The sequence below is a fragment of the Capsicum annuum genome, chromosome 1 (assembly GCF_002878395.1).
Source record: "Capsicum annuum cultivar UCD-10X-F1 chromosome 1, UCD10Xv1.1, whole genome shotgun sequence".
In the NCBI taxonomy this organism is placed as follows: domain Eukaryota; kingdom Viridiplantae; phylum Streptophyta; class Magnoliopsida; order Solanales; family Solanaceae; genus Capsicum; species Capsicum annuum.
This window is the reverse complement of record NC_061111.1, coordinates 192,837,230-192,859,486: the sequence shown is the minus strand read 5'-3', so window position 1 is coordinate 192,859,486 and position 22,257 is coordinate 192,837,230. Positions and strand designations below refer to the sequence as shown.

Below are 22,257 nucleotides of genomic sequence, written 5' to 3'. Positions count from 1 at the left end.
CCGAAGGCCAATCTTGAATACAATATCTGCAAAGACTCTCTTCAGAAGAGTTTAGTTAGTGCATTAACAAGTTGATCAAATGTAAAAATATGCCGATATCAATTTGATTTTCTCAACTTCATCCGAAACGAAATGAAAGTCAATTGATATATGTTTCATTTTGATGTGAAAAAACATGATTATGACATAGATAAGCGGCTCCAATACTGTCACAAAGAATCATGAGAATGGGATTTAACTGGATAATGTAGGTCGCAAATAAGATTCACGATCTAGTTGACTTTAGCCACTACACCATATTCGACCCCTATTGCTGATTTGGCAACCTCATGTTGCTTCTTTGAGCACTAGCTGATGGAGTTTGATCCAAGAAGAACCACACAAGTAGAAGTAGAGTGTCCTGTGTCAAGCATACTATCACGATCTGAGTTTACACTCTGAAAGCGACACAGTACTTAAAACCACAAGTATCCCAAAGCTAATTCATAGTACTGACATGACATTAAAATATATATTGAAATATTTGCGAGGAAGCTAAATAATATATCAATGACTGGACAAGTTGAAATAACTAAGAATAGAATAAAGGGACAACCTAGTGCCCTAAAGTTTTCATTATGCGTAGGATCCAGAAAAGAGTCAGACTAAGTATAAAATAATAAGTTTGGAAGAGATTCAAGATGAACAATAAACTGATATGTCTAACTCTGTCTAAAAGCCTCTAAAGTAAATTGATGACTTTCTAGGACAAACCCCCAGCTAACTCTAAATAACTGAAGCTAAAATACCACTGAAATAAACATAAACTAAAAAGAACCATCCCCGATTGATGAGGACTCACCACGAGCAAAGTTGGACTGTCACTAGAGCGAGTCTAGCTATGCGACCAATCAAGTTTGAAAACCAAAACCTATATCATAATAAGATATAGCGCAAAAAGAAGTATACAATCAGTACTTCTAATGAATTGAGCATGTGAGATATGAAAACTAAAAATAACGAATATTATCATGCTGAAAATTGAAATCATGCTGAAAACTGAAGTCACGCTATGTTAAATAATTTATCCGAAAAGAGTATAATCTAGTTTACAATGACCCAAAGGTAAATCATTAACTGTTAACATGACGTGTAACTATAAGTCGTGAAATAACTAAGTTTAATTAAAGTTGTGGGTCAAGTACAAAAGTCAAGTTAATACTATTTTTGTCAAAGGTCTTTATAACCTAAAACCATGTGAGAAATATGAAATCCAACTTACAATCTCAATTAGAAGGGTGACCTATACCCAACCAAAGGTATAGAACCTAGCTGGTATGTATCCATTAATTGAGCCCATTTTGGCTGGAGGTAACACTCTCAACTAGCGAGGACCCTCATCCTACAGTGCCAACGTAGTTTTGGAACTTGAATTATCTAAATCCATATTCACTTGGCACTAAATAGTTCTCCCAAAACACACACACACACACACACACACACACACACACACACACACACATATATATATATATATATATATATATATATATATATATATATATATACTAGCTGCTCATAACTGTATCTGATATCTAAAAATAAATTATGAACTTGTTTTATTACTAGTTTATTGATGCTTTCAAAAATTTAAAACTAGCCACGCCAAATTCAGTGAGTTCTGAAATTATGTGTTCATAATACGCCACTTTTTCTAAAAATTATCTTGCAATCAGTCAAATTATGCACCATTAATCGTAGAACATAATAATTGATTTAAGACTATTAAATATATGCATATTTACTGAAAATCATTGTCAGAGCATCATAATGATTGATAAGAATTGAAAACGACATAATCTAGTGAATTTATGTTTAATTATAATTCGTGAAAACATGAAAAATTTATGCTGAAATCTAAAAACTTGGGCATGAGGGTTAAAGGAAACCCTCATTAAAATCTGATATACTTGATAAGTGATGATTTTTGAGCTAAAACTTGGAGAACTTGATTTTAGAGAGAAACCCTAGGTCTTTACTACTTGAGAGGGACTTGAGAGATCCTTATGATTTTCTTTATGTGCTAGTGTGAAAGTGAGGGGAGAAAATTAACCAATGACCCTTTAATATCAATTTAATAAGACTAAACATCACGAGTTAAACTTAAAGTACAACTCATACTGTCAAACCACGAATCGTGGTTTGGACTCGTGAGTCCTAGATCAATTTGAACAGTCTCTAAAAGGCTGACCACGAGTCATAGTATGAGACGTAGGTTATCCCAGTGAGTCATACTAAGACTCATTCTCCCTATAACCTGAAACCTTGAGTTTCTACCTAAGGGATAATGGGTTATGGTATGTCATACACAATGATTCTATAACTCATAATATTGATCATAGCCCATGGGTAATCTTGACAACATTCAGAACTTTTGTTCAGTCACTCTGTACGAGTGCTATGTAAAACTCACACTAGGGTCCCACGATTTGTGGTGACTGGAAACTTGAAGATTTGGACCGCCTACCACAAGTCATTCCATGACTCGTGGTTTAATGTGCGACTCATGAGATGAGTCATACTAGTGTGGAAATTGAAATTCTCAGCTGGTTTTCTGGCTTAAGTATGGGCTTAGGCATGAGAAACTATTAAGGTGTTACACATTCCACCTCAATCAGCATAAAAAAGTTGTTAATTGAGAGATAGACTAAGGACAAAAGAGCATACCACGAGTGATGATTTATTTTAGGTATCATTATTTTGATCTTTTTAGCATGCAATCAATGTAACTATTGGGTTGAAGGTGTATGTGTGAATGGAAAATGGAGGAAAAATAGTGGACGGAAAATGAGTCCACACTAAAATGTAAAGTGTGCTCAAATAGGAAGTCTACTAAATGTGGGAGAAAGAAGCTTTCATGCGTTTGTATTGAGAAACACATCGCCACTTGGATAGTGATGCAAGAACAAGGAGATACCTTGCATTATCATCGTTGCTTGCTCGACTTTGGCTTTGACAAATGATTGATAGATGAGATCTATCTTTCTAGACAAATTTTATTTTAAACTTGAAGAACAAGTGAAATTTGATAGAATTGTTTTCTCCATATCCGGGCGCATTTCTGACGCTATGCAAACGCATGCACAACGTACCTCGAAGGGAAACACACTATTTCGCACAAATAAGTGATCTGCGCGCGCACCTAATGACCTGCAACTACAGGTCCTGCGCAGCGCAGGTGTAATGCAGAAGCCATTGGAATTTGGACAGTGTCACCTACGGCCGCAGATCAGGTGCAGTTCCAGCCCAGAATGGCCGCAGGTGACGTGACTATACTGAAAATGTATCTTTTTCCTGAACTAATGCTTCCTTTTTGAAGGAACACATTAAGGCTATAAATACCTGACATATTTCTTAGGTATAGACAAATTTTTAACAGCAAAAAAACAATCTTCTTCTCTTTAAAAACTCATTGTGATCATTAACTGTTGAGTGAGTTTGACGAATCCAACAATTCGAGGTACCACTATTGTTGGATTGAAAGTCATTTTATCATGGGAGAAAAATTCCATAACCTCGGGTACTTGATGGGAATTATTTTCTTAAGGGCACTTCGTGAATTTGGGGACTTGGCTTTAACTTTCTGTTTCATCTTATTTCTGAAATTATAACACACTTCTTGGATAGATCAGTTTGGTCTTGTGTAAAGGTGTTGAAACTTCAAGTTACTCTTGACAAGTTTGGTCTTGAGCTTAGTTGAAGTGTATACTGCATAACCTACAGATTTTCTGTACTAAAAAATATTGAATATAACAATCTTAAGGAAATAATTAACTTTACAAAATTTGTATTCTTTTGGTTTCTGGATATTAAAACTTTAAGTTTTCTACTCCATTTGAACTTAACTAGTGTTTTGAAGAAATCAAATCTTCATCACAAGTTAAAGATCATTAGGTTGACGATTAAAAGTCATAATAACTTCATCGTTAAACTAGAAACAAGGGGTGTTTAAAGTTTCTACAACTTTATAAGTAGTATTTCGATATACTAAAGTTGTTGTTTTATTGTGACAGAAAAATGACTACTGATAGTCAAGTGAATGATATTGCAATGACTGTGGCAGCAACTAATATTGCCACAATGAGTCGTACGAGTGCTCCGCAGGCAATGGCACTAGCAGAGAAACTTAGAAAATTCACAGGTGTTGATTTCAAAGGTGGAAACAGAAGATATCCTTGTACCTTACAACTCTATGTCTTCAAAGATTCATATCTGAAGAAGCTCCAGAGGTTCCCAAGGGAACTTCGAACCAGGAGAAATTTATCGTTATGGAGGTATGGAAACACTCCATTTTCCTATGCAGGAACTACATTCTAAATGGCCTCAAAGATGAATTGTACAATGTGTACGGTGGAATGAAGATGACAAAAGAGTTGTGGGGTGGTCTAGAAAGAAAATACAAAACTGAGGATGTTGGAACCAAGAAGTTCTTTGTTGTAAGATTCTTTGAGTTTAAAATGATTGACAGCAAGTCTGTTGTATCTCAAGTCCAAGAACTGAAAGTGATCATCCACGATCTCCTCATGAAAGGTATGAGTTTGATGAATACCTTAGTTGAACATATTAAAAATATTCTTGATGTTCATATAAATTTTATTTTAGGTTTGATCGTGAATGAGGCGTTTCAAGTCGAGACGATAATAGAGAAGTTACCACCTATGTAGAAGGACTTCATGAACTACTTGAAATATAAGAGAAAGGAGATGTTAGTCGAAGGTCTTATAGTAAGACTGCGCATTGAAGAAGAAAACAAAGCCACGAAAAGAGGGTCAAAAGGAGACTACAATAAGTGGAGCAAATATTGTAGAAAACGACCACAACAACTCCAAAAAGCGAAAGAAAGCTGGACAGAAAAGCAATCAACCTAAGAAGAAATTCAAGAAAAAATATTTTAACTGTGGCAAGATTGGCTACAAGTCAACAAATTGTCGTTTCCCAAAGAAAGGCAAAAAGAAGAACCAAACAAATATGGCTGAATCCAAGAAAGAAATAGATGATATATGTGCCATTCTGTCTGAATGAAACTTGGTGGGAAATCCTCGAGAATGGTGGATGGATTCCGGTACCACCCGTTACGTTGGTGGAAATAAGGAGTTGTTTGTTGTTTTTTCTTTGGCTCAAGATGAAGAGAAGATATATATGGCCAACTTTGCAACTGTAAAAGTTGAAAGAACAGGAAAAGTCTGCCTGAAAATGACATCAGACAAAGTGTTGACGTTGAACAATGTCCTGTATGTACCGGAGTTACGGAATAATTTGATTTTTGTATCATTTCTAGAAAAAAATGAATTCAAATATGTATTTATTTCCAAAAAAATTATACTTAGTAAAGGAGAAGTATACATAGGGAAAGGCCATCTCATTGAGGGCCTATTCAAAATGAATGTAATGAATGTTGAAATCAGTAAAAGTTCAATTTCTTCTTACTTGCTTGAGTCTAATGATTTGTGGCATGAACGATAAGACATGTCAATTATAAAACACTGCAAAAATTGATTAACTTAGAAGTTTTGCAACCTTTGAGTGCAATAAATCAAAATGTCAAACATGTGTGGAATCAAAGTATGCTAAGCATCCGTTTAAGTCCATTAAAAGAAATTTCAACCCCTTAGACTTAATGCACACTGACATTTGTGATATGAAGTCAACACTATCTCATGGTGAAAAAAAGTATTTTACAACTTTTACTGACGATTGCACAAGATATTGTTATGTCTATTTGCTAAATAGTAAAGATGAAGCAATAGATGTGTTTAGGCAATACAAAACAGAAGTTGAAAATCAGTTAGAGAAAAAAATCAAAACTATAAGAAGTGATAGGGGCCCGTATTCACCTCAATATAATGGAATTGCGGAAAGAAAAAACCAAACTTTGAAGAAAATAATGAATGTCTTACTTATAAGTTCAGGGTTTACCGCAAAACTTGTGGGGGGAGTTTATTCTTACAGCCAGCCGAATACTCAATAGAGTTCCCCATAGTAAGGCACAATCAATTCCATATGAAAAATAGAAAGAAAGAAATCCAACTTGAAATATTTCAAAGTGTGGGGGTGTCTAGCGAAGGTTCAAGTTCCTATGCCTAAAAGGGTAAAGATAGGACCTAAGACGGTGGACTGCATGTTCATAGGATATGCTAAAAGTAGTAAAGCATGTCGGTTTTTGGTTCATAAATTTGAACATCCGAATATCAATGAAAATACAGTAATTAAATCAGATAATGCTGAATTTTTTGAAAATATTTATCCGTATAAAATTAAACACGAATAGTCTAATGGGGGGTCTAAACGACCTCGGGATGAACCAAGTGAGGATGTACATAATAATGAGAATCCAACACGTAGTACACGTCAAAGAACGTCAACTTCGTTTGGATCAAATTTTGTAATATTTCTCTTAGAAAATGAGCTTCAAGCATTTAAAGAAGCAATGACATCTTCAGACTCATCCTTTTGGAAAGAGACAATCAATAGTGGGATTTATTCAATAGTAAGTAACCATACATGAGAGTTGATTGATCTTTCTCCAGGAAATAAACCTTTAGGTTCTAAATAGATCTTCAAAAGAAAAATGAAAGCTGATGGTACTATTGACAAATACAAGGCAAGACTTATAGTAAAGGGCTTCAAACAGAAAGAAGGCCTTGATTACTTTGATACATACTCTCCAGTAACAAGGATAACGTCGATTTGAATGTTAATTGCCTTGACGGCGGTATATGGTCTTGAAATTCATCAAATGAATATAAAAACAGCATTTCTAAATAGAGAATTAGAGGAAGAAATTTATATGGAACAACCTAAGGGTTTTGTGGTTCCAGGAAAAGAAAATAAGATGTGTAAACTTATTAAGTCACTTTAGACTAAAACAAGAACCTAAACGTTGCATGCAAAGTTTGACCAAACCATGTTGGCAAATGGGTTCAATATAAATGAATGTAATAAATGTGTTTATATTTAAGACACTCCAAATCACCAAGTCATTGTTTATTTATATGGGGATGATATGTTGATCATCAGTAGAGACATTTCTGACATTAAGGCTACAAAAGAAATGCTCGAGAGCAAGCTTGATATGAAAGAACTTGGTGTTGCGGATGTGATCTTAAGAATAAGAATCCATAGAACTCCCCAAGGATTAGCATTATCACAGTCTCACTACATCGAAAAAGTACTTGATAAATTTAAGTATATGGCATTTGGTATTGCCAAGACTCCATTGGATGTGAGCTTCGCACTTCGAAAGAATGAAGGTAAAAGTGACTCACAATTGGAGTATGCAAGAGTATTGGGTTGTTTAATGTATATAATGAATTGTACACGATCAGACATAGCATGCTCTATTAGTAAATTGAGTCGGTACACGAGTAATCCCAACAAAACTCATTGGATAGCAATGAAAAGAGTTTTGAGGTATCTTAAATACACCCTAGACTATTCTTTTCATTATAATAAATATACCGCAAGTACTTGAAGGATATAGTGATGCAAACTGGATCACCAGATTAAATGAAGTAAAATCCATGAGTGGATACGTATTTATAATAGGTGGAGGAGCAGTCTCTTGGAAATCGTCCAAACAGACATGTATTGCTCGCTCTACAATGGAATCAGAATTTATCGCATTAGATAAAGCTGGTGAAAAAGCAGAATGGCTCTAAAATTTTTTGAAAGATATTCCTTATTGGCCCAAGCTATTGGCACCAGTATGTATACACTATGATAGTCAAGCTGCAATAGGTAGGGAAGGAAACATAATATACAATGGTAAATCTCGTCACATAAGACAGAGACATAATACCGTTAGAGAATTTCTTTTTAGTGGAATTATAACTATTGACTATGTAAAGTCAAAGGATAATGTGTCGGATTCACGTACAAAAGACCTATCTAGAAAAGGAGTTGAGAGAACATCCAAGGAAATGGGTTTAAGGCCCAGGACAGTCAGCATGCGCGGTAACTTTACCTAGCAGACTGGAGATCCCAAGAGCTAGGTTCAAAGAGATTCAACAAAGTTGTGTCTGACAGGTTCAACACTGTCATTATACCCAACCCATTCTTATGATGTAGACAATGTTTAGTAAGCAAGGATAAAACTTATGGTGTGAAGTTTTTTAATGATTATCTAAATTTGGAAGATTTGACCAAATAGTTTAATTTAAAGGATTGAACGTTTAGAAATAACCTATGTGAGGGCGAAGTGAAAACCGCTTCAAGGAGAATGTTATTAAATGCCTATTTTCTAAGCTATCAGGAAGCCGGGACGTGTTCATGGCTGAAAATAACAAACTGTGAAAATTATAAATGGTAAAAGGTTGGTTGTGTGACATGTGTTGTCTAGGTGTACATTAAAGGTCGACGATTCACAGATATCAAATCTATCGATTGACCGAATACATCCGATGCATGTTCACTACGAAAAATTTAAAGGGAAATCCACTTATCCAGATACAATCAGTCTTTGCTAAATGATCACATGCTTATCCGTAAATTCTTCATAAGATAGTCATTCCCCATTCATGTGGGGGATTGTTGGGTTCAAAGTGTATGTGTGAATGAAAAATGAAGGGAAAATAGTAGAGGAAAAGTGAGTCCACACTAAAATGGAGAGTGTGCTCAAATAGGAAAGTCTACTAAATTCTCCCACATTGGTGGAGAAAGAAGCTTTCATGTGTCTATATTGAGAAACACATTTCCACTTGGATAGGGAGGCAAGAACAACGAGGTGTCTCGCGCCGTCGTCGTTGCTCGCTCGCTCGGCCTCGGTTTCAGCTTCGAATTTGGATTTGGATTTGTCAAATGATCGATCGATGAGATCTATCTTTTTAGACAAACTTTATTTGAAACTTGAAGAACAAATGAAATTTAATCCAAAGAATTTGATAGAATTGTTTTCTCCATATGTGGGCACATTTCTGACGCTATGCAAACGCACCTCGAAAGGATGCGAACCTTCGAGGTAAAGGACACACTGTTTCGGGCAAATAAGTAATCTACGCGCGCTCCTGGAGACCTGCGGCCGCATGTCCAGCGCAGGTGTAACGCAGAAGCTACTGAAATTTGGACAGTGTCACCTGCGGTCGCAGATCGGGCGTAATTCCAGCACAGACTGGGCGCAAGTAACGTGACTGTACTGAAAATGTGTCTTTTTCCTTATAAACCAATTTTTCCTTTCCGAAGGGACACATTAAGGCTATAAATACCTGACATATTCCTCAGGTATAGACATGATTTTTTGTATTAAAAAACAATCTTCTTCTCTTCAAAAACTTATTGTGATCATTAACTGTTGAGTGAGTTTGACGAATCCAATAATTTGAGGTACAACTATTATTTTCTTCTAGGCCTTCAAATTTGGCATGTCGAGGTGATTCCTCGTGTAGTATCTCCAGGCCTAAAATGGTTTTATCTTGTAAGCTCAATGTGACGTTTTGGTGAGAATCTAATACAATAAAGAATTTTGTGAAGTTGGTCTCAGTGGCTCTGGCTACATTTTGATCATTCTTCCCTTCGTCATGATGATTTTGATTCTGATGCGAATTCTCCTGCCTATGTTTCACTATGATTGGATCAACCTCGTCTTTTGGTCTTATTCCCAGTTCTAATTATTGAATCAGTACGCTATTTTTCTTCACAAAGAACATAAATTATGTTAGTAAAAATATGAAGCGACTAAATTAATACCCCAATTATCCTTAGCCCAACAATAAGAGCCAATCTGTTTACCCTAAGAAAAGGTACAACTGAATTTGTAAGTGAGGTTTAAAAAATAAGAGGTTCTGATTCAGTCATGTATAGCAAAATAAGATATAATGCTGAAAAGCAAAGAATAAATAATTAAACAATTGAAATGTGAAGGTTGATTTAGCCTGAGCTAGCAGAAGCTGGGCAATTCGTTAGGATGGATCTTAGCCAACGAAGTTAGACGCAGGCATATCTGAAATTTAAATAATAGAAAATTTGATAATATATAGCTAAGAGGTAGTAAGAAATATGCTTTGATGTAGATGGTGTATTGTGATTTTGTGATGAGGATTACATGACCTTATATGGGAGGTCAGCTCTCCAGTAACTGACTAATTACTAACCTCTCAATAAATGTCTAATTAAATGACATAAAGAAATAAGGGGTAACGACCAACGTCTTTCGTGGGTTGATTATATGATGGCTAGTGAAGGTCGCTCATTGACTCCTCCCTTGGACTGCCTTGCACTTCCGACTCAGTGTGACAACCTACACAATGTTATTGGCACTCGATGTGTATTCTTGCCTTAGCCTCTTCGATCAGTTGATGAGTAATCTGTCATTAGATTTTGTCCAGCCGACCATAAAGTGGTACCTATCATCCTATCACATGCTGTAATTTATTTCGTTCACATATCTAGGTTATTTTTGCGTTATATATAGCGTGACGAGTTAATTCAGCATCCCCAAATGAAATTCCAATACACATTTGGGGCAACCCAAAAATGGTAAAGTAAAAATGACCTCCTAACACTTTGTTTGGATGGTGGTTTGTCATGGTTTCATAATATACAGTACTGTATGGTATGGTATAATACAGTATAGTATAATACAATACAATGTTTGGATAGACTGTATCGTTCATTACTGTTTAATGACAGTTTTATTAGTTAGTTTGATAGTATGGTACTATATTGCAATTGGTAAGTTTACTAAAATGCACTTAATTATTATAAATGTTAAATTTATTAATAATTATTAATAAAATAATTTTCTTTCTACTAATTTATCATAATTATGTCATGTATATATATTAAGTTGTTAAATTCATGTAAATTCTAACAAAATCAATAAAATAATAGATCAAATAAATATAATTGAATTTATTTTTTATAGTAACAATTTTTTTTTTTTTTTGATATTTTGAGATGTGACACCGACAATAAGTACAAAGTTTGAATGTATTTTTTTGTGTATGCTACGGGTGTGTTTGGTATGGGATCCCAAAAAAAAATATTTTTCAAGAAACTAAATTGTTTCTTACTTATTTTCTTTTGTTCATAACAAGTGGAAAAAAAATTTCTAAAAGCATTTGTATACATTTAACACAAAATAATGAAAACGTATATGACAAACAGTGGTGGGGTTAAAAAATTATTTTTTTAAAGAAATATTTGGGGTGGGGGTAGTGAAGTAGAGGTAGAGGGTGGGGGTAAGAAAAAAGTTCTAATTTTCTTTTAAAAAATTATATCTATTTTTTTGTGTGTAGGGGGGGGGGGGGGGGAGGGGGGGGGTGGGGGGGGGGGGGATGGTGTAAGAAAATTTTCTTAAAAGTTTTAAAAAATAAATTTTAAAAATAAAAAAAAAATTAGTGGGGGAAGAAGGGATAGTAGGTGGTGGTGGGTGGTTTGGGGATGAGGGCCAGGTCGGGTCGGGGGGCAAGGTTGGTAGAGTTAGGGGTCGGAGTGGGAGATAGAGTTAAATAATATAAGGTGAAGGATAAAATAAGATTATATACTATTAAGTAAAGATATAATTGAAAAAAAAAATAAGCAAACCTGAAATACCACCAATTCGGTAGTTACATAAAATGGGGTTTTCAGGTTACCAAATCATAAAATTAAACCATACCATATCATACATTTTAAGGGCTCATTTGTTTGCACTTAATGTAGTCTGAATGGTTCAGATTTTAGACCATTAAGTACATTTATTTTTTATTAAGATTTTAACTCTTAATAGCTTTGAATAGGTCTTAATCATTCAGATATAGAATCAAGTTTTAATCATTCAGATATAGAATCAAGTCTTAATGAGTTTGAAGAGGTATTATGGTGTTGGATAATATTCACCGCCACTCTATTCATAATCATCAATCACCACATCTGCCACCGCTATCATTGTCAACCACCATCACCCACCTCCACCATCACAACCACCATCGACAATAAATATCGCTACCAACCACTATTCTCAACCGCTACCACACCTACTACCTCTATTATTCCAATTATATTTAACGTCACCACCGCCGTCAGCAGAACCACCATCATCAACCACTATCGATCAATTCCTACTATCGACCTCATCTATCACAACTAACACCACAGCTAACTACCACTAATACATCACAACCTCCACACATTCTTCGACGGCCACCACCATTGTCACTAGTAACACCACCTCTACCATCACTTCAATCACTATCATCACTACAATTCATCTTTACTAACAACCATCTCCATCACCACAACTAACAATATCTCCAACTAGCACTAACACATCGTCAACCATCATTCATTCATTTTTCAGCCATCACAATCCACACCTCTAACTACTAACATCAAGTAATGTCACATCACAACCACCACCGCCATCACCACTATTAATCGTCACCATCGTAACAGTCACTACAATACCAACCATCACAACTATCACCGCTAACATTACTAATCACTAACATCAATCATTGTCACCGCAATTGCCATTATAAACTATCTCCACTATCACTAACAAACATAAATATTTTTTTCAATCAAATAATAATTTTGTTGTATTACATACTTTTTTGTTATACAATTAGTTTTTTATTTAAATTGTATTTTTTATTTTATTATATGTACAAATACTTTTTTTTTGTATATTCAGATGTTGAAAAACAATCAATCTTAATCATTCGATTTTCAAATCTAGAGACAACATCTTAATCATTCAAATCAAACGTCTGAATCTTAAAAAAACAAATGCAACCTAAGAAATAATCAAAACAATCATGGTTCTCTTTAAAATTATATCATACCATGTAAACCACCATCCAAATAGAGGGTAAAGGGTAAGAGTAATCAATATAGATATATAAAGGAGAATGTTAACCAATCCTATGTGGCATGCTTGAGAAGCTTCTAATGCTATTTATCTTTTTTGTGGGATTTTTGGCTATTTTTATCATATTTCTTTCATTTGTATGTTATATAAAATGCCTCCAAAGGACACACAATAAATTCTCTTTAATTTGACTAACTTTCTTAAATATCACATAATTACACATTAGTTATTACTCTTCACCTTTCCATCTCTTTTCATATTCCCATAAAATTTTCATTTTCTTTAAAAATAATTTCTCATTTATTTAGAAAAATAACCAATCAACTAATATCTATATATATAATAGAGAAAGATCGTAAGAATGATGAAGTAGCACCTCTCAATTGCCTCCAATTATATTTATCTTTTTTCTTCTTTTCTAATTTTTTTTTTTCACATTTATAAATCAATCAATATATATATAGAGAGGGAATTATAGAATCACTGACGTGGCGCACTCTAAAGTCTAGAATTCTATTTACCTTTTTTCTCCTTTTTATAAACTTTTTTTACTATTATTTCCTTTAAAAAAAATCCTCTTTCTTATTTTATTCATTTATGTGCAAAATTAATTACATATTAATATTCATCACCGTTTCTAGAAGTTGAAAGGCTATGACTTTCTCTTAATTACAATTACACCATAATCTCTTCATTATGTGTTTCTAAAAGATTTTATTTTATTTGATTATACATAAAAATCAACTATATTAGAACCTATTCAAGATTCACTCATTTTATTCGCTTAATTATCTTAATTATGTTAGAAGTGTTGTATCAAAAAACTGAAAATATTTCTTTTAACTTTCTTAATTGCATTTTCCTTCATTACTCTTATTTATTTCAATTTCTTTTTCCATTTAGGAAGCCTAATAGTTTATCATTAATTGTCTAAATAATTTCAATTGAATGGCTACTAACTACTATAAATTAAACTCAACTAAAGAAGATGATAATTGAGATCTTAGTTCTTTATCCCCTTGATCAGATTCATTCATGCTAATGTATGATGAGAATTGACATATATATTTTTTTTCTGAATTTTCATATCATTGTCTTTTTTTTTAAAATTTTTGTATTATTGCTTTTAGAATTAGTTAAAATTTTCCTACCAGTTATTAATTTGATTACAATTTCCATAAACGATTATTAACTATATAGATTATGAAGGTTATCAGCTTAGTCTTTTATATATCCCTATAAGCATCGAATATATGGTGACTGGTGAGTATTCTATTTATTTTTATCGATCTCTTTTACTTTTATTTCTCTTGCTATTTTTTTTTTTTAAGAATTGAGTTCATTTTTCTTAGTAATTATTGACTAACTTGGTTACAATTTTTATAAAATTTGATTTCGTTAAATTTTATACTGTTGAAGTTTGTGTTCTTTGTTTTAATGTTTGAGTAGGCAGTTTAATTAAAATATTTATTTATAACATAAGATTAAGTAAAATGAAATGGATGGAGTCAGAAGAGGATGAAAAATATAATATGAAAAAATTGGCTTCCATTCAAAAGATAATTTTGTATATTTTTTTTATTATGATGGAGTGTATGCTTTTGTAAATATATTTAGTGCTGAAGTTTACGTGACTTTTGGATAATAAGAACTATAGATTAAATTTCTTAATATATTTTGAGATGAAATGAAAGAACCTAAAGGAAATAAGGAAAGGTTTTTGCTACTGAAAAGTGAGTATTTTTCATTCATTTTATACCTTAAAAATTAAAGATAAATTTTGTGACCATATGGAATGAGTCATAGAGAAAGAAAAAAAAAGTTTTACAAATTTATGAGTGGTTTGCTCTTTTTTTTTTTTTTTTTCCTCAAAGTTTATTACTTGATTCAATTTTTAATTTCTAACCATAAAATTCATATTTGTATATATTATATAAAAGCTAGGTAAAGCTTTTCTTTGATAAAAAATCTTATTTATTTATATTTTTTGTATTTTATTTATTTATTTAATTATGTTATTTTTTAAAAATCATCTCCATAACTCACATCTCTCCATTTTGATAACTCCTATTCTATTAATATATTCATAATACATATAACTCACAATAAATTATCTTAATTATAAAATGATTTCCTCATATTCTCTTCTTTAAAACTTTTAAATTTTTAAGAAGTGTGAACTGAAAAAGAGAAGCAAGCCTGGAATAGCAAAGAGTGTTTTTTCTATTTTCTTGGCCATTATGTGAATGAACATTGTAATTCTCCATAATTTTCTCTTTGAAACAAGATTTGAATTTTTAAGTTCATGCTTTTGTCACAACGAAAGTAGATAGTTAAATCAATTTCATGTCTTTCTTTCTTCTTGCTTTTTATATTTTTTTTTATCCTTTTACTTTCATTTTTTGAGTGATATTACTTAAATTGCACAAGATATTATAGGATTGAGATGAGTCCATTCATTAGTGACTCTCAAACTAATATCGTCTAAAGAAATTTTTGGAGATATATTTTGGTTTATTTGTTATTGAAGATCCAGACTAATATTAGTATTTAGCCATCTATTTGTTGTATCTCAATTTCATAATTTTGTACTTTAATAATATTTTATATGTTATTGAAAGATTAAAAAAAATGATAGTATTGTGTGAAAGTTCTTCCTCTCTTCAAAAAGTTTGTGTGATCTTCACTAAGAAGTAATTCACTTTTTTATAATTCAGTTTCATGGTGAATAATTTTGAAATATTAAACTTACATAAATTTAATGCTAATCAATATTGTTTTAATTTATATGGATAATCTACTCTTACAAATAATATTGCACATACATGATCATTTGATTTCAGAAATAAGAATGTATATGTAATTTAGCACTTTCAAGAAAAGAAAAAGAATTTTTAAAATGTAATAACACGCCTATGTTATAATGATGTCAATAAAATTAATATTTAACAATTAATTTGTTAATGTGAAAAAAAAAAAAACAAGGTGAAGAACATAGAAACGGGCAAAAGGTGAAGAAATATTGTTTTATACTTTATTTTTTCGTTTTATAGAATGTCAAGTGAAAAAAAGAAGAAGATGTGAGCATTTTATAATATACCGTAATTATGCTATAAGGGTGGAAGAACGATAATGGTCTTGAAGAGCACATCATTTAACATTTGAAAAGACTTAATATACGGGTGAAACAAGAGCTTGAATATTATAAGTCATCGTTATTCATTTACTTTTTTATATGTTTTTGATTCATTAAAATATATCGGTATTTTTTTCTCCTTCTCCAACTAAACTGATTTTGATTTTATTACAAACCACACTTTTATGGAAGCCAACGTGTTAAAATTTTATTAAACATAAATTTGGTTATTGACATGTTTTTGTTAAATATATTTATCCATATTTAGGAGATAAATAGAAACTAAAATAATTAGTAATATTTCTTATATTCACTCCATCTTATATTACGTGGCTTGGCATGTTTGTCTTTCGCACAGCTCTAAGTAAAAAATTATTAAGGGGTGCAAATTGACTTATATGACCCTATAAACTCACATTAAATATTACCATTACTAATTGACGTTTATTAATTTTTCATTAGTTACTAAGGATAAAATTGAAAAAAAAATGTGTTCAATTATCTATTGATCCTTTAAACCTGTCAACTATTTTGAAATAATATTTTTAGCAAATATGTCAAGAAATATTTATAGTAACATATAAGGATTTCTTAGAACTACAAACGTATAAAGAGCTCAAACGCGCAAAGCACGAATAAATTCATTAGTATCTATATATAATTATAAAGGAAACATTGAAGGCTGCTAAGTGGCAACTCTCAATGATCTTCATTTTTATTTTTCTTTTTTCTCATTTTTTTGGATTTCTTTTAAATATTTTGTTTGTAAAAATTATTTTCATAACTCACAGTTCTTTATCCTCATAAAATATACTCTTAATTAGTATTAATAATAGTCATAACTCCTAATCCTTTTATATTCGTAACCCCTAACAATTCAATTTTACATTAAAATTTCAACGCTACAAGTTATTATATATATATATAATGAAGAATTGAAATGCCACTCCAATCGTGCTTTCTCTCCTTTCTTAATTCTTTTCGGTTACTCTTTTTTCAAGTTTCTACTTTATTTTTGAAGAATTCATATATTAAAGTTAGGAATTAAAAATGAGATTGATGTAACGAAAAAATTATTAAAATTGAAAAAGTTTCTACTTTATAGCGAAAAAAATTATTAAAATTGAAAAAGTTTCTACATATAAAGTTTCTACTTTATAGCGAATTTTTTTTTTTTTTAATTTTGGCCATCTTCTAATTGTAAAATGTCAATATCTTCTAATATTTTAAGTTTTTTTTTTTTATATTTAATTTATTTATAAGGAGTAACCACTCATAACTCATACCTTATTAAATTTTACTTTAAAAAATATTTGTAACTCCCATAATTTTTATGTTCATAGCCCTCAAACTTTAATTTGAAAGTCTCATGATTTTTCTCTATTTTTCTATATAAACTCACATTTTATTTTATGAAAACTCCCGTTCTTTTTTCTCTCTATCACTGTACCTTATGAATTATAATATGTAACACAAAAAGAGTATGAGAAGGTGAGAAATATTTTATTCTAAAGTTTTTCTATTCATTTTTATGTACTTGGCCATGCTTTCTTAATTTTAGCATTTTTTTTTATATATATTCATATTCTTCTGCAAAATAAGTATAATTAAGAAAATCTTCACGACACAAAATACTTTTGGTAAAATGTGATTAAGGATAGAGTAATTCCATCACTACTCCACATTTTATATTAGTTTATTTATTCAACTATGTACAGTTGAGACGCTTGGTACAAAAAATGTAAAGTGTTTCGATTGTGTAGATTGAGAAAAACATGAAAAAAAATCATATCCTTATTTTAAGTAAAGACAGAGATCTACATTATTTTTTCTGATGTAAATATAAATATTACCGACTACTTCATTAAAATAAAAAACTAAAAATCTATACAATTAGTATTTTTATTTATAATCAGTAAAAAAATAATCGGATTATTTGCCTAGTAACTAATAATTGGTGGAGACGTGAACAAATAAAACGTTAGTGGGAGGGGGACAAGTCCAAATGGTGGGGACTCCAATTCTTTAACGACAGAAAGGAATAGAATCAATCACAAATCCAACAGAGCTCTGTTACAAAGGTTAGAAAAAACAGTACTAACATCCATTTCTGTACATGTACCTTTGACTGCCCACTACCCCATCTCCCAAAAGCAGGTTATTCTTTAGATCTTTCTTCTCTGCAGAACTCTGCTTCCTTTAATTTCGTCATTTATATCCCCTTCTGATTTCTTATCTTTTCTATAAGATCTGCCCACCAATTAACTCTAAAAAATCTTCTTATCATTTGCAGTTAGGAGTGAGGACATATCAAGATTGAAGGAAATGGAAGTGGTTCAATTGCAGAGGAGCTTTGTTGAATACATGGACTCTTTGTTTCGTGAGGTAAGTTAAAAGGGTGAATTCTTCATGTAGCGTCTTCCAATTTGCTTTTTTTTTTTTTTTTTTTTTTTAATGATCTTCTAATTCTTGGGTGGTTGCGCTTTGCTGGTTCTTTTAAACAAAAAAGGAGAATTCTTTATGTGGTTTTTTTGCAATATTGCTTTTCTTATTGTATATGATCTTCTGATTGATGGGTGGGTGTATGTTTTTTTCCCCTGTTATTTTGACTTAAAAGGAATCCGCGGAGGCAATTTTTGCTTTGTTATTTCTTTACTTTCTGCTTTGGACTTGTATTTTGCTGAAGTATTTTGGTCCTTTCACTTTGATTGTATTGGGCTTTTAAGTAAAAGGGATTCTTGGATTCAGCTTTCTGCTTTATTTTTTGTTGTTATTCTTGACCTTTCTTATTTAAAGTTGATGTATTTTGCTGAATTTTCTTTCTTTGGTGGAAATGTTGATTTGATAAAAAAAGGGATTCTTGGATGCTCAATTTAGTCAGCTTCAGCAACTGCAAGATGATAGTAACCCTGATTTTGTAGTTGAAGTTGTGTCTCTCTTCTTTGAAGATTCAGAAAGACTTCTCAATGATCTCACCATGGCTTTGTGAGTATTGGCGTGGCCCCTATTTGTCTTTTTTGATCATCCAACCAAAGCATATATTTTTCTTTAGTTTAAATTTGTTGTATCTTTTCCCAGAGATCAGCCCAATGTGGACTTTAAGCAGGTTGATGCTCATGTTCATCAGCTCAAAGGTAGCAGCTCCAGGTACATTATGACCTTAAAACTTGTTTGAATTCTTGCAAATTTTATTATTCTTCATGAGTAGAAAGGGTAAAAAGGTTGATTTTCCTGACATGATCTTTTAGATCTCTAATCTTCTGATGAGAAAACAATTGTGAACAGTGTTGGTGCTCAGCGAGTGAAGAATTGCTGCATCCCTTTCCGCAACTGCTGTGAAGAACAGAACACTGAAGCGTAAGTTTCGTTGCTTTCTGTTAGCTTATACACACTAAGACTACAGTTACAACTCTCTTGAGAAGTTAAATGTTTTAGATCATGTACTAAAATTGGTTAGTTATCTTGCTTAGAATAATATCGAATTTCTTTTTTGTTAAAAAATAAAATTAACAATGTAGAAATAATAATAAATAATTATTTTCTTAGATTATTAATCTTAAGGTTGTTGATTAGGAACTTCTGGTAAGGTGAGCCAATCCAATAAGTGCAGTGATCGGTAATTCGTACATCGGTGTCCTACTGATTGCTTTTGACCAAACCAATCATTTAAAGCTATGCTGCTCGGACTCTTCAAAATTAGTGCATATTTGAAGGATCTGATATGGGTGAGGCAACATTTTTGGAAAGTCCCAAAAACTTAGGTTAAAAGTCTCTTAGCCTGGTGTATAGTGTGTCAATCCGTTAGTTACTAGAGATTGAGTATACATGTGCTCGAGTAAATTTCATGGGTGTTCATCTCATTTTGTATATTTTATTCAAAAGTCACTTTTCTTTTTTTTGTTACACAAAAATTGTTTAACTTTGTACCATCTTTCATAAAAGTAATTTTGATATAATTTGTTTAAAACCCTACCTAAAATGTGAGATGAAATTAAAAAAAAAATCTCTTGTATTTGAGGGTAGATTTAAAATGACTCCTCAAATATACTTTTGAGAAGTTTTGATACTTTAAGCTTACTATATGTGAGTACATTTGATTTTCTTCAAATACTTAACAAACTCTAATCGGAAACAATCTCTATACTTCTTCGAAGGTAGCGATATGGACTGCGTACATCTTACCCCCAGACCCCACTTTGTGGGAATATACTGGGTCTGTTTTACTTAACAAACTCTAATCATTAAATTTTATTAAATTTTGGAAAAAAAAAATTAATATTGAGTCACATTTAAAGGTTTATTATTTGTAATTTTTTTGATTTATTATAGGATTTGATGTATCTTTCTAGATTAATTTATTTATTTATAGAATAATTTCATAGACTCCTTCACAAATTTTGTTTTTGAAAGTTGATCTTTCATGTTACATATGATATCACACTTACTTTGATTGTTTTGATTTCGTTATAATAATTCTTTTAATCTTTTTATCACTATACAAAATTGTATACTTGAAATTAATTCTTTTATGAAATAATTGAAAATCAAGGAGTGAAATGCTTTTGTAAATTTTTAAAATTTTCTTTATCCCATCATTATCAAATTTCAACAAATCTTTCAGCTCCGTCCTCAGCCTCTCCAAAATATCTATCATCCAAAATTTTTTATTTAATAAGTAACATTATTTTATTTTTTATTTCTTTTACTAACTCTATTTACTAAAAATTATTCCAGTTTACTTTGCATAGTCAATGTATTGAAAATAAAATTCCTAAAAATTATTACAAAATAATTTGAAAATCATATCTACTAGTAAATAGTCTACTGATAATATGAACAAAATAATATGTAACAAAAGTAAAAAAAAAAATATCTATAAATTAATCAAACAAAATAGTATATCAGTAAAAGGGTAAGTAAATGAAAATGTAATTATTGCACATTTATGATAAATAGATTTTAATTTATTTATTTTTTATTTAACCTTTTTTCAATATCGTTAATTTAGTAGATAGAGTTTGTCAAACATATGAAAATAAAATGATTCATTTTTATTAGCAATATAGTGGATCAAAACTGCTTAAAAGTATATGTGAGGGGTTATTTTGAACCTCCTTTAAATATAAGAGATAGATTTTTATTTCATTTCAAATTTTAGGTAGTGTTTTAATCAAATTATATCAAAATGACTTTTGTAAAAGATGAGGCAAAGTTAAATGACTTTTGTGTAACAAAACAAAGAAAAGTGACTTTTGGATAAAAAATACAAAGTTGGATGACCACCCGTGAAATTTACTCATATGTGCTCCCAGTTTAACGCTATGTTACAAATACTTTCTTTGCGTGGTATATCTGAGTTTCAATCGGCTAGGTGCTAGTAATTGAGCATATCTGTGTTCACTGTGTACTTGGAATCATGAATTGTCTTGTGTCATTGAAGATGCAAGTTATTTTCTACTTCCGGTTGATGGGTCTTTTAGGTGCTTGAGATGCTTGCAACAAATAAAACAGGAGTACTTGCTTGTGAAGAACAAGCTTCAAACTTTATTTGATGTAAGGATGATTTCCATGTATCTCTTTCCTGGTTAGCTTCTTCCATTAGCAAACTGGAAGCTCACCTCTTGATTACAATACGGAAAATTTCATAGATGCCTAAGTAACTCCCCTTCTTCTTGGCAACAGTTGGAGCAGCAGATTGTAGCAGCTGGTGGAGCAATTCCCATGGTGCAATAATCCAATGATTATGGGCTTAGCCTCTAGTGCAGGAAAAAACTTACCAAATTCCCGTTCTCAGAGAAGAGTTTTCTTTTGGTGATTTCCTTGTGGATCACAATATGAACTTTATCTATCAGGTTCTCGAAATAGTCTATGTTTGGTGTAAATTATTGATGAAACACGGTCAAGATGTGCTTCTTTTTATCAACTGATAACCCTGTTTTTAAATGAATAAAATTCTTGCTGTCTACTCTATGACCTTGATGAGTTCTACCTATATTTGGCTTCTTTAGCATTCATCATATGATGGAATTCTATTTAGAGTACATGTTGAAGACTCTCTTCTTTTCTGATTTTCGATTAAGAAAAGCTGCCGTTGCAAATCCCCACATTGCTACGTGTGGACCATGATGAATTTGTGGCTTCGGCTGTGAAAAATATGTAAAGTGAATTTTTTGGAAGAATGAGTATCATAGTTTCTAGAATAGTCTAGTGATGGAATAATCTAAGTTTTTGTAGAATGTCCTAGAGTAGTGTCATGAACAAATATCTTGTAGAATTATCTAGATATTCTAGATTA

The 22,257-nt window shown here is 31.6% G+C and overlaps 1 protein-coding gene across 6 annotated transcripts; it reads left to right on the top strand.

Moving 5' to 3' along the window:
- The first annotated feature begins 17,919 nt into the window (after nt 1–17,919).
- On the top strand, nt 17,920–21,932 carry LOC107842089 (histidine-containing phosphotransfer protein 1). Of its 6 annotated transcripts, none has more exons than XM_047408441.1 (7): nt 17,923–18,043; nt 18,256–18,347; nt 18,817–18,947; nt 19,041–19,109; nt 19,248–19,319; nt 21,443–21,515; nt 21,645–21,932. In XM_047408441.1, exons 2-7 carry the CDS (start codon nt 18,288–18,290, stop codon nt 21,693–21,695), a joined length of 456 nt encoding a protein of 151 aa, XP_047264397.1. In that variant the 5' UTR covers nt 17,923–18,043; nt 18,256–18,287; the 3' UTR covers nt 21,696–21,932. The 6 variants fall into 6 exon arrangements, with proteins under 6 accessions (XP_047264404.1, XP_047264397.1, XP_047264401.1 ...); XM_016685883.2 differs by having other exon boundaries at nt 17,962–18,119; XM_047408448.1 differs by lacking the exon at nt 21,645–21,932 and having other exon boundaries at nt 17,920–18,043; nt 19,536–21,461.
- The last annotated feature ends 325 nt before the right edge of the window (nt 21,933–22,257 follow it).

What these genes read in the sequence shown, in the direction of transcription:
- LOC107842089 (XM_047408441.1), top strand. Translation starts at nt 18,288, where the DNA reads ATGGAAGTGGTTCAATTGCAGAGGAGCTTTGTTGAATACATGGACTCT. An exon ending in TGGACTCTTTGTTTCGTGAG is followed by an intron (nt 18,348 to 18,816) that starts GTAAGTTAAAAG and finishes TGATAAAAAAAG; the next exon opens with GGATTCTTGGATGCTCAATT. An exon ending in GAAGAACAGAACACTGAAGC is followed by an intron (nt 19,320 to 21,442) that starts GTAAGTTTCGTT and finishes TGGGTCTTTTAG; the next exon opens with GTGCTTGAGATGCTTGCAAC.